General features: G+C 43.7%; 1 protein-coding gene across 1 annotated transcript; it reads right to left on the minus strand.

The window, feature by feature from the left end:
- Positions 1 to 131: 131 nt before the first annotated feature.
- pofut2 (protein O-fucosyltransferase 2) lies at positions 132 to 12,095 on the minus strand. The gene is given in 12 exon segments (XM_048238460.1): positions 132 to 199; positions 202 to 240; positions 243 to 260; positions 503 to 691; positions 871 to 982; positions 1,262 to 1,328; positions 1,502 to 1,525; positions 1,527 to 1,609; positions 2,121 to 2,192; positions 2,194 to 2,267; positions 6,422 to 6,672; positions 11,905 to 12,095. Coding segments are annotated over 12 exon segments (1,170 nt in total). The 5' UTR covers positions 12,078 to 12,095.
- Positions 12,096 to 12,526: the final 431 nt, after the last annotated feature.

Below are 12,526 nucleotides of genomic sequence, written 5' to 3' on the forward strand. Positions count from 1 at the left end.
GAGATTACAATAAATATTTTTTATACTGTTTTTAGTCACCAATTAGGTGCCAATGATTTCAAGTGCTGTGTGTGGTAAATATATACTGAATCTAGTAGTAATATAGAACACATACAATAATAACAATAAAATTAAAACACTGCACTGGCATAGGCACAGATCCACTGGTCAATGATGGCAACACCACCATCTTTGAGAACAGGTCCTCCCAAGTGAGTTCAAGCGCCTCGCTCTGTGGCCTCGCTTCAACTTGGCTAATTCTGTCAAAACCATAATAAGGACATCGTTGTTTTTAATGAAAGGAACTTTTGTCAACGAAAAGAAGTGCCTTTGTATCCCAACTTGCAAATATGTACAGCCTATATACATGCAAAAAATGTGTACAACCTATATACACCAGTCCCTATTCACATAGCAAACTATACTTTGAATTCCCTATTCTAATTTCCATAATGTGGTAAATGCCCGAATTCAAAGAAACTGAAACATGGAATGCCAATACCTTCTTCATCCGCATCTGTGGCAACAAAGAGATTCTCTGATGCGTGCTTCTTCATGAGACTGATTTTTTCACAACTCCTTTGAGGCTGAGGACATCTTCGTTGTCCCCATGTAAATCTTTCCTTAGGAGGAATGGACGCTAGATATGGGCCACCCTTGGCACTGCCAACTTAGCCTGCATAGATTGTATGGAATGTTTACAATGTTTCAATGAAGTGAACAAATTAATCAGAGTACATATGCCTAATGCAAATAATGAAAAACAACAATTAAAACCCACACAAAATTCACACAAATTCCCATCAAACACTACAAATGATGGGATGACATGAAATCAATCATAACAAAAATTCCACCTTCATCAGTCTCAGTCCTCACTGTACACAGTATGGTCTTTTTCATCTGTAGAGTTCAAGTACTTGGCTCCTGAAATCATTTCAACGATGCGAAGGTGTTTTGCAAACACCATACTGCGTCTTGTCTAGAGGAGAGGGAAAAAAAAGTAACACTTGGGGTAACACAAAAGTAACACAAATCCATTTTTATGAATTTAAGAAATTGGTAGATTTGAGAAGATCGCAATGGCAAAGGTGCCTTAAAAGATCAAACAACAAATTGGGGAGGAAATTCCTGAGTAGAGATGATGAGAAGTTGTTAAAGTTGTTAATTGCTCAAACATCCAAAATGTTTAATCCCAATGTTTCTAAACATACAGTAGTTATGCAAATATCAGAATGCTCATCAGAATAATGTAACTTACATCCCAATAATCTTTCCCAGCATAGTGATCATGGAGGACAGTTTCTGCTCTGTCAAGCATTACTGACCTGCAGTCAAGCGAGAGAATCATTCAACTTTTAACTTCTTACACATGCAAAACAGATGAGGCCAATTTCCCTCCACGGGATCAAAAAGAGTATATATACTTATACAATAAATAACTTGCAAGCTCCATAAGACCCAATCCATAATGACATCTTAACGTCAGATGAAAACTTACGTTGCTGTAATATTTGTCTGTAAAGGGGGCCAAGACAGAGGCATGACCTTGTGCAGACAAACAGGTGGCGTTGATCCCTCGAGTCTCCTCATAACCCCAAAACCAACCCTATGGCAGAAACCAGACAATAAATCTCAAAGGACAGAGAGACAGCTACTCTTTGGCAATGAAGAAAAATACAACTGGATATTGTATTGATTTCAAGTAACTGATGTCAGGTTTTGTAAAGATAAATACAGAAGGCTAACAGCATTACACAAACATTTGTTTGAGACTCATTGTCTACCCTGTATGCACTCCTAAACATTTTGTGTTTGTCCAGGGCTTAAAAGCGGAGAAAGGCATTGAAAACTTCTGAATCGTTTATATATTTAATTCAGCCTATCACATGTCTGAATTCTGGCACAGTGCCTGAGAACTTTAAGCCCTGCACTATGACAGAAAATGATTGAAATGCCACTATGAAAGTTTGTTTAAGGCACTGCTCAACTAATGCAGGAGTTAATGCACAAATTTACATGTGCAATGACAGACACAGCTGCCGAACAGATAAGCACATATACAAAAAATAGTTGGCAAAGATACTCTGCTTAAATTATTTTTTGTGGCTGGGTGTTACCTGTAGTAGCCCTGCTTGTCTTTTTGAGTACATGAGGCGTTCAATGCAGGGCCGCTCATCCACCTTCTCCGCCCCATTTGCCATCTGTCCAGCCCTCGGCATAGTTCTGCAGGACCAGCACCTGATCAATGAAGGGCCCTCCTGACTCTGAGAGAAGGGAAAAATGGATCTCCATGATCAGTGAAGAATTTATGACAGAAAAAGTAGCCTCACATCATGTAGGCAATTTTCCATCACAGGTCATATTTATTAATTACCTAGTCCTTGACTACGTAACTATGATTTACACTTCAGAATGGCGTGTACTTCAAAAGGTCCCCTGTGTAACGTTTTCAGTTACAAAATCAACATTTCCCATTCATAAATGTGGCCCCATTCATGTTTAATTACCACCACCACCAAATCGAAGCATAGCCTACCTATTGGCTTAGAAATCCTCATTTACATCAACATAGTGCAGTTCGACCAGACCGTAATGTAGCGCCATTAAAGATGGCCAGCAAAGGAAAGGGACATATGCAAAAATACAGCTCAGTCTTTGGCATCTGCATGCATAAAAAACATTAGCTTGGATTCATCTGCAGAATTTCCCTACATTCAGCAGTGTAAGTTCTGAACCCATTTTCTACAAGTCATATGTCTTGCTTCCTAATAATCCAACATTGAAATTGTATTATCCAACTAACTAAATAAAGAGAAAAATAACTTTGTTTGTGATGGGTCACTGTCTCACTTGATCTCATACTGGGTGACTTTAACATCCATGTAGACTCCAGCAGCTGTTCCTTCGCTGTGGATTTCCTCTCACTGTTGGACTGCTTTGACATTAAACAACATGTACAGGGCCCTACACATGCCAAGGGGCACACCCTGGACCTGGTGTGCTGTGTTGGCCTAAGCCCCTCCCATCTCTGCTGCACGGACCCGGCTGTCTCCGACCACCAAGCCATCCTGTTCTCTGTCCCAGTGTCCCTCCCTAAGCAGCCTACAAAAAGGTCTATCACATACAGGAACACAAAGCGTGTGTGTATACCGACGCTGGCTAACACCCTAGCTGCCAACCTCGCTATCCACCCCTCTAACCGCACTGCCGGCGGCTTGGTGGAACACTTTAACAGCGCCCTCGCCCTCAGCCTCGACTCTGTTGCTCCACTCACCACCAAACTGGTCTCCTACACCCGCCCGCTCCTGGTTTACCCCAGAGCTCTGCGGAGGCTTAAATCCATGGGGCCCGGCTTGAGAGGCTTCACAAAAGATCCGGCCTCACTGTCCACCTCGAAGCCTACAGAGACCACATCAAGTGTTACAAAGAGGCTCTCACCCAGGCAAAAACACTCCATTACTCCACACTTATAAACAGCCAACAAAAGCATCCGAAAATGCTTTTCTCCACCATCAACCGCCTTCTTGACCCTCCCGACACTCCGCAACCCTCTGATGCCGCTGACCTCTGCTCCAGGTTCCTGGACTTTTTCCACCAGAAAGTGGCCATCATCCACCGGCAGCTCCAGGCATCCACACCCTCCCCACCGGCCACACTACCTCGGCAGGACATGTACCATCCTTCTGCCTGCCCACCACAGCGCCGCCTCTCCACCTTCTCCCTGTTGGATGCTGATCAAGTCCTCGACCTCTTGACCAAAGCCGGGACTTCATCCTGCAGTCTGGATCCACTACCCACGACCCTTGTGAAGGCCTGTCTCCCCACCATTTGCCCCCCGGTGGTTGACATCATCAACGCCTCACTTGGCTCTGGTGTGGTACCCTCCAGCTTTAAGTTGGCGGCCGTGACCCCAACACTCAAAAAGACAGGCCTGGACCCAGATGACTCCAACAACTACCGTCTGATCTCCAACCTTCCGTTCCTGAGCAAGATCTTGGAAAGAGCAGTGGCTGCCCAGCTACAACATCACATGTCCCACCATGAGCTCTTTGAACCTCTCAATCGGACTTCAGACACCATCATAGCACCGAAACCGCCCTCATTAAAATAACAAACGACCTCCTGATTGCTGCAGACAACGGCCTTGTTTCCATCCTCATCCTCCTCGACCTCTCTGGTGCCTTCGATACCATTTCCCACTCCATCCTCCTTTCCCGTCTCTCTGAGCTCATCGGCCTTACTGACACTGCTCTCTTTTGGTTCCAGTCTTACCTCTCCAACCGTAAACAATACATCACTCTGCAAGGCTCCTACTCCACCACTGCAACAGTTAACCATGGCGTCCCCCAGGGATCTGTCCTTGGCCCTCTCCTCTTTACCATCTACTTGCTCACCCTCGGTCAGATCATCCGCAACCATGGACTCAGTTTCCACTGTTATGCAGACGACACCCAACTGTATGTCAGCACCAAGCCCTCCTCACAACTCCCACCAATACAACTCAACAACTGTCTGCATGATATCAAAACCTGGATGACCAACAACCTTCTGAAACTCAACACCAACAAGACAGAGCTCATGGTGGTGGCCCCAGCACCACTGCTCAGGAAGGTTGGAGACCTCACCCTGGTCATCGACGGCTGTCCCACCTCCCCATCTCCCAAAGTGCGGAACCTGGGCGTCATTATGGACTCCACACTCTCATTCAGTTTCACTACTGCAATGGTGTCCTGTCTGGGCTGCCCAACAAAGCCCTAGACAGATTGCAGTATGTCCAGAACTCAGCTGCCAGGGTGTTAACCCACACCAAGCCCTGGCAGCACATCACCCCCATCCTTAAGAAACTCCACTGGCTGCCAATCAAACAACGCATCAGCTACAAAATCCTCCTCCTCACCTACAAATCACTTCACTCACTGGCACCCAAGTACATCACTGACCTCCTCCACCCGTACACCCAGTCACGGTCCCTAAGGGCCCACCAGCAAGGGACTTACTCTCCACTCCCGCGCACCAGACTCAAGACCTTTGGTGGCAGGGCTTTCTCCCCTACCCTTTGGAACACCCTGCCCCCTCCTATCCGTTCCGCCACTTCTCTGACACAGTTCCAAAAGAACCTCAAAACACACCTCTTCTCTCTTGCCTACCCTCCCTAAACCCCTACCCTGCCCCTGCCCCCCTACTCCCACTCTTGTAAAGCGACCTTGGGTATCTTGAAAGGCGCTATATAAATTGAAGTTATTATTATTATTATTATTATTATCTCTAGTTTCTAGAGCCAGAGACAGTTAACAAACTAACCTAACATAGTTTTGCGAGAACTTGTAGACTACCACAAAGTTGCTGAACATGTGTTGTTTCAGGTTAGCTTGCAACAATATTGGCAACAGCTGGCATCTTTAGGGGAAAGTCCGTAGGAGTCGATTGCCGACTGTGGAGTAACACGCTCTGGAAATTCACAAATTCGTCGCCGTTTCTTTTGAAATTTAAATGAAGTTGTATGCAACAGCAAACCCTAGCTTACTAACAGGTTGGAATTTTGAAACGTCACGTGACGTGATGTCGTGCAACGACGTGATGCAATCGACTCTTACGGACTTTCCCCTAAAGATGCCAGCTGCAGCAGCAACATTTCCGGAAAGGTACTGGCTTGATGAAATTCATTCTGCCTCATTTATTGTGATGCCCAAGTCCCATGTTAGTGTTTCTTTCACACATGCAGTGTGCGATTTGCATAAGTCAAACGACGGGCAGCTTGCCTGTCTTCAGCTTAAAGTTAAATGAATGCCATCAAAATTCTAACCAGTAAAAGCCTATTTTTAGCATCCAGTGTTGGCTAACTCAACTCAACAAGCTAACAGCCTAACCTGTATTTAATTTAGCTGTAACTGATGTCTGCCTTGCTGGGTTTTAAAAAATGCGCTTGTCGTCTTCCACTCACACCTGTTCACACCTCATTAACATCTCGAGTTCTTCAGGGCCAAACTAAAATACCTACCCTGTAGAAGTTCCGGGGCTGTTGTCTAAAGGAAACACAAACAAAGGGCCCCAGCCCTGTAAAACCAGGTTCCAGTTCCTGTAATGGAAACTCGACTATAGGTACTGTAACTACAGTGTAAAATGACATATACAGAGATGTGTAATCTTTCTATTTCGGGGGGAATATAAATGCAATATACAGTGCACACAAATGTTCACCATATTTGGATTACAAATCTACTAGTCAGGGTTACTTCCTATGTTAAAACCTAATATGTTTGAAATCTTGGCAATAAAATAGCTTAGTTGAGATCTGACACTTGTTTCACTGTCCATTTGTATTTCAGCCTGGCCCATCCTGTAAACATGGATTTCATTACCATCTGTTTTTATATGCTAACTCAAATTGGTGCAAACTGAGATTAATCAGGCATCTCACCAGCGATGAACTCTTCATATTCTATGACTGGGACATTGGCCTGGAGGCTGGTCACACTAAAGAACTCTCCCCAGGGAATGCGCATTTGATGTATGTCAGGACTCTGCCAGTGGTAGAGACGACCCCAGGGTGGCAACACCAACACCCAGTCCCCTTCTTTCCTGAGCGTTTTCACCAAAGACACCATACGGATGAATACATCTCGTCGCAGGTTAAAACCCTCTGGGGGATTCACATCATAGAGCAAATACCTAAAAGTAATGAAAGAAGAAGGTCATGAAAGTGCAAGTATTACTTATACTTTCTACTCGGTCATTGACTAACAACACAGTTCAAAACATAGGCTATAACCATTTACCAGAACCAGATAAACTTGATAGACCACCCTGCTGGGGAAAAACAGTGCAAGATTTCATTCTGCCCAATGAAATGAGCATATGATGCCCAATCGTGTACCAAATAGTGTGTTCTTATTGTTCCTGCTCTGGCATTCATCTGGGGCCAGGAAGAAATTGAGGTGTGAGAAAATTAGAATTAGTATGGGAGAAGTATGGAGGAAGGCCTCTGATAACTATCCGAGTCAAAGTGTTATCTACTCATTACCTACCTGAACTTCTGCATGGACATTGTTGTTCCCACCAGAACTGTACGCTGCTTTCCCAACAACAAGCCTTGGATAACCAGCAATGTCAAGACCCTTCTTAACAGGAAAAAGATGGCGTTCAGAGAGGGGGACATGGCAGAGCTGAGGCGCGTGCAAGGGGAACTCAAAGTCAAGCTGAAGGAGGCTAAGGAGGACTACAGAAGGAAGGTGGAACAGAAGTTGCAGGAAAACAACTTGAAGGAGACATGGGACTGCATGAAGGTTATCATTGGCCTGAAGAAGAACAGCAGCTCTGTGGAGGGGGACCAGGACAGGGCGAACCAGTTGAACGACTTCTACAACAGGTTTGACTGCCCTGCTCCAGCTCCAATGGCGGTGGTCTGTCCACCATCCCCCACCCCCACACCCCCTCAATACCAGTGCAACACTCACCTCCATCATCACAGGTTATCGTACCCCCACCATCACTGGATATTAGGGCTGTAACGATACACCAACCTCACGATTCGGTTTGTATCACGAAGTTTTGACCCACGGTTCGATACGAATCTCGATTTTTCTTTCTTTTTTTTGGGGGCTAGACATTTTATTAAATAACATTTTAATAGCCTCCCTTAGAACACCAGAGGATTACAATATAATATATCTATTATTTTATATCCTGATGTAAAAATATTTTTCTGAATGACTGATATTTATGACAGCACACTTTATGCAGATTGATGATCAGTCAACTTCAATGCAAGAGTTTTAAACAAATATGTGCAGCATGCTAATGATGCTAAGCGGATTTAATAGTAATTTAGCTAGTCGTCTTCTATGCGTCCTTGCTTTCACGATTGTGAATGTTTTATTTAAGTCGCGCGTGTTCATTGAGCAGGAGCTCGAGAGGGAGCGCGAGAGAGAGGAGGCAAGGAGAGGGGGTTTACTTCTATACTGTTTGGTAAAGTTGCACACATAGTCTACAAGGAAGCAAGGAGAGGTATGAAATTATTATTTATTTATTTGTTTGTTTTTGGACAACGTAGGCTACTGATAAGTAAAGCGGGAGATGTGGGTTGCTTTTGCGGCCGCGTAAGATGCAAAGCACTGCGTGAAGCACTAGAAAGGTGTGTCGCGATTCTGCCTTTTCACACCACGACACAGTATCGTTGATCTGAATGTCGCGATTTCGGTTTCGAATCGTATATCGTTACAGCCCTACTGGATATTGCACCCCTCCCCCACATGGCTATCACGAACAATGAGGTGACAACGACCTCAGTCAACAGCCATCTGACACACAGATCCCAGATGCACCCCTCCCCCTCCCCTCACACCCCTCACCATTACAACCGGTCAAATGAGAGCCCAACTAAAGAAATTGCGCAGCAATAAAGCAGCGGGGCCTGACAGACTGTGTCCAAGGCTACTCAAGGCCTGTGCTGCTGAACTGGGTGAGCCACTGAAGCACATCTTCAATTTGAGCCTATGCCTTGGACAAGTTCCAACACTGTGGAAGACATCATGTCTCACCCCTGTCCCTAAAAAGCCACACCTTAGTGAGCTTAATGACTACAGACCTGTTGCTCTTACATCACATGTGATGAAGACAATGGAGCGATTGGTCTTAGGGATGCTCAGACCCCAGGTACACCATGCACTAGACCTGTTACAGTTTGCATACCAGGAGAAAGTGGGCGTGTAGCTGCGCTTTTTACGCACGCAGCCTTTCCTTGTCCCGCCCCGCTCTCTCTCATATCCCCCTGCCCCTCCTCTGCATGTGCATTTAACAAAATATTCACGATTGTTGAAGGATTGTTGTTGCCACATAGAAGCATTGCATAGAAGACGTCTGGCTAAATTGCTATGAAGTCCGCTTAGCATCGTGACCATGCTGCGCAAATTTGTTCAAAACTGCTGCATTGAAGTTACCTCTGCTAAGATCTTATCACAACATAGTAGGCTACATTGAAGAGACTAAACTAAGTTAAGTTATGCAATCAAGCAGTATCTCAAAGCTAACGTTAAAATACTGTTTGGATGTCGAATTTAGCATGCTTAGCCTACTTACAGCTGCTTGTCAATTTTGTTGAAGGGCTCATTTTATTGACTCTGAATGTTTGCAAAATCCCGATGTAAATGGAAAAGTGTTTTCCAAAATTCAAAAGTGCTTGTCCCAAGGAGAAGTACGAACCTTTATTTTAACTATGTAGAAAACTTTATGAATTGCATCCACACATCAGCAGTGACAGGCACTCAATACAACCCCCCCCCTTGTCCAAGTCAGCTACCGCCACAAATTGAATCCAATTCTGTGGGAAACACTGGTTTGCGTGCTATATTAGCACATTAGCACATATGCATAACCCCTCCCTCCATGCCACAGCCAAACTGTGGCCACAATTATACCTTTTCTTAAAATAGTTAAATATATAGATATATAGACTTTAATTCTGCACTGTTGGACTTACTCATTTGCACTATCAAATTAAGGGGCAGCTGTGGCCTACTGGTTAGCGCTTCGGACTGGTAACCGGAGGGTTGCCGGTTCGAACCCCGACCAGTAGGCACGGCTGAAGTGCCCTTGAGCAAGGCACCTAACCCCTCACTGCTCCCCGAGCGCCGCTGTTGTTGCAGGCAGCTCACTGTGTGCTAGGCAGGCACTGTGTGCTTCACCTCACTGTGTGTTCACTGTGTGCAGTGTGTTTCACTAATTCACGGATTGGGATAAATGCAAAGACCAAATTTCACTCACGGGATCAAAAGAGTATATATACTTATACCAGAGAATGTCTAATAAGGGGAGAACTGCCACTCTCGGAAAACTTCCGGTTTCTGAACTGGTTGCAGTTCCCTCTGTGGTTCCACATGAGGGCGCTCGTCCACGGGTGCAGAATGCATGGAGGTCTATGGAGAGGTACCCCTCAAAATTCACTTTTCTCGGGATATAATTTTTTTTCAAGTAATTTGAATATTGTATTCGAAAGGGGAGGCAAAGAAAATACACTTGGTGGAGTATTATATTTTTTAAAGTCACTTAATTGTTCTAAAAAGCCTTTCAAACGTATCAATGACGTCACTCATTATGATTAGCACAATGCTAGCGTGTTATGAACAACAACGACCCAAACTGTAAGAAATCAAAAGGACATAAGTACTCGTTCATTCAACTTTTGACCTATAACCCATGTTGAAGTTATATACACTACAATCCAATCTGAGATTTGTCAACGACAATCAGGTGAAAGAGACAAATTTAGCCGTCTAGCTCCATTGACTCCCATTCATTCTGCACTCATGGCGATCGCCCCCAGTGGAAATCTGGTGGAACTGCAACCAAAATTCAGTACAATGGGACTTAATACGGAGTGGCCAGGCTCTCCGTAGACGGGCTCTGCTTATACTATCAACATGAGCACTATCACCATGACACTCATTCACACAGAGCACCTTACCTTACCTTACTATGCACAGAGAATCACAGGCTCAGTCCCTGCCTCAGTCATTGCAAGCGCCTCTGATTGATTAATCACCACTATGTGGATACTGTTTATAGAATTGATTTAGATTAAGTGTTAGTTAGTATAATTTGTATTTTAGTATATTTAGTATATTCTTTATCTTCTACTGTCCTTATTGCTTAGTTGTGTTTTTATATTATATACTTTAATTACTTTTTCTGCTGTTAAAAAATGTATGTCTATCTATCTATCTATCTATCTATCTATCTATTAACATTTAGAGTGTAGGAGGGACTTTTGAAACAGAATATCTGCCAATAGTTTGAGATACTCAATAGTTTTTTTTCTCTTCAGTACTCTCTTACAAGACTCTTCCAGATTTATCAAGGTTCAGTCTACAAGATTGGTGCCCAGAAGTATGTCACATGTACTTCTGTGATTGTTTTTCTTACAACAGTTAAAAAAAACAGCTTATGTTGGTAGCTGATTTGAGTTGGTCTAAGATGGTCTAGATCAGGGGTCGGCAACCTTTTCTCTTAAAAGTAAACCAGAAGTAAAAATAAATCTGTCTGGGGCCGCAAAGATGTCGGAAGCATTTAAAAGAAATCAGTTTAGACATCTCTATCTTTGTTAGCCTCAGGCATATGGCATAATTGTCATCTGTATGTGGTGTATTGTACAGTATAATACTTTCACTAACTGTTAATGTGTTGGGACAGCTTGAAGCTTAACAAAAATATGAAATTGTTAGAAATATTTCATAACTTCCATTTTTAGAGGAAGCCAAGGAGCCACCAGAGAGGAACTAAAGGGCCGCATGTGGCCCTCGGGCCACAGGTTGCCTACACCTGGTCTACATGTACGCAAGCTGGAGATAGTAAGAGGCTGGCGGACCACTGTTGGCCCTCTGGGAGCAGTTCTGGCAGTTTAATTAAAATGTAAACATAATTTTAATAACATTTCATATCTTTTCTTAATATTCACAACAAGTTCAATTAAAAGTGATGGTAGTCCAGCTGTGGACCAGACGTGGCACGCCACCACGTACACCAGGCTCCTATCCGCTATCTACATCTGGGTGTGACCATCAAGCTGGTCATGCTGGTGTAACTTGATCATGACCAAAACCTGCTAAGAGTAACCTGCAAAACCAGCTAGAATAACCATCGATGTATCTTGTATGAAATGTAGACAGAACAGGCTAGCCTATTTGTGCAATTATAAGATCTGAATCGAGAGAGGTTTGTAGGTTAATTGTTTTGAGGATAGGATAGAATTAATCCATTGGTGTGAATATTGTTTTAAAAAGTTGTATGTCATTGCATTATATTATTTACAAGCCTATAGGCCACTGGGGTAGCGTATGTAGGCAGGCTACAACGTATCTGTTTAGCGTGTTGAGAACAGCTGTAGCCTACAGTGCAACTGTAGCCTACCTCAGATCCTTTGCAATTGCTGACTGGCTGACAGAATTCCCTGCATGAAAAGCAAAATCCTCAGTTTCGGATGCAGCAATTGTCACAACTGAAAATGACAACACGGCGAGCCTAAAAACGTTACAATAGATTGTGAACAACCATAACAATGCAAACCGTCCGATGTCCGCCATTTCTTTTTAAGCCACGCACTTCCGGGAAAAGTAACACATGTTCAAATCAGAACAAGCGTTACTGGTTGCATGGCAACTTTAACCACTAGAAAGCTTCACCATTCAATTAATAGGCTTAAAAAAATAAAATAAAATAAAATAAAGGTGCGGGCGACGTATTCATAGTCCACGTTCAAATCTGAAATGCATTTTTTTTTTCATGTAAATGTTACCATTACAAATTTGACTGAATCAAATCTAAATCGTTGCCTAGGCTTTGTTGAAAATCAGTTGCCTAGACTTAGGCTAAATGAAGACTGCATCGTGGCAGAAATATGATACTCTTATTCACACGTGGGAATGTTAACCTGGAGCGTCCAGTTGTTTCTTGCTATATTACTTTACAACGCACGGGGGAGACGTGTGCGCATTTGAGCGTTGAAGTGACGCATCGTGTCGGAGAGGGGTCA

This window comes from Alosa alosa, chromosome 3, assembly GCF_017589495.1.
Source record: "Alosa alosa isolate M-15738 ecotype Scorff River chromosome 3, AALO_Geno_1.1, whole genome shotgun sequence".
Lineage (NCBI taxonomy): Eukaryota > Metazoa > Chordata > Actinopteri > Clupeiformes > Clupeidae > Alosa > Alosa alosa.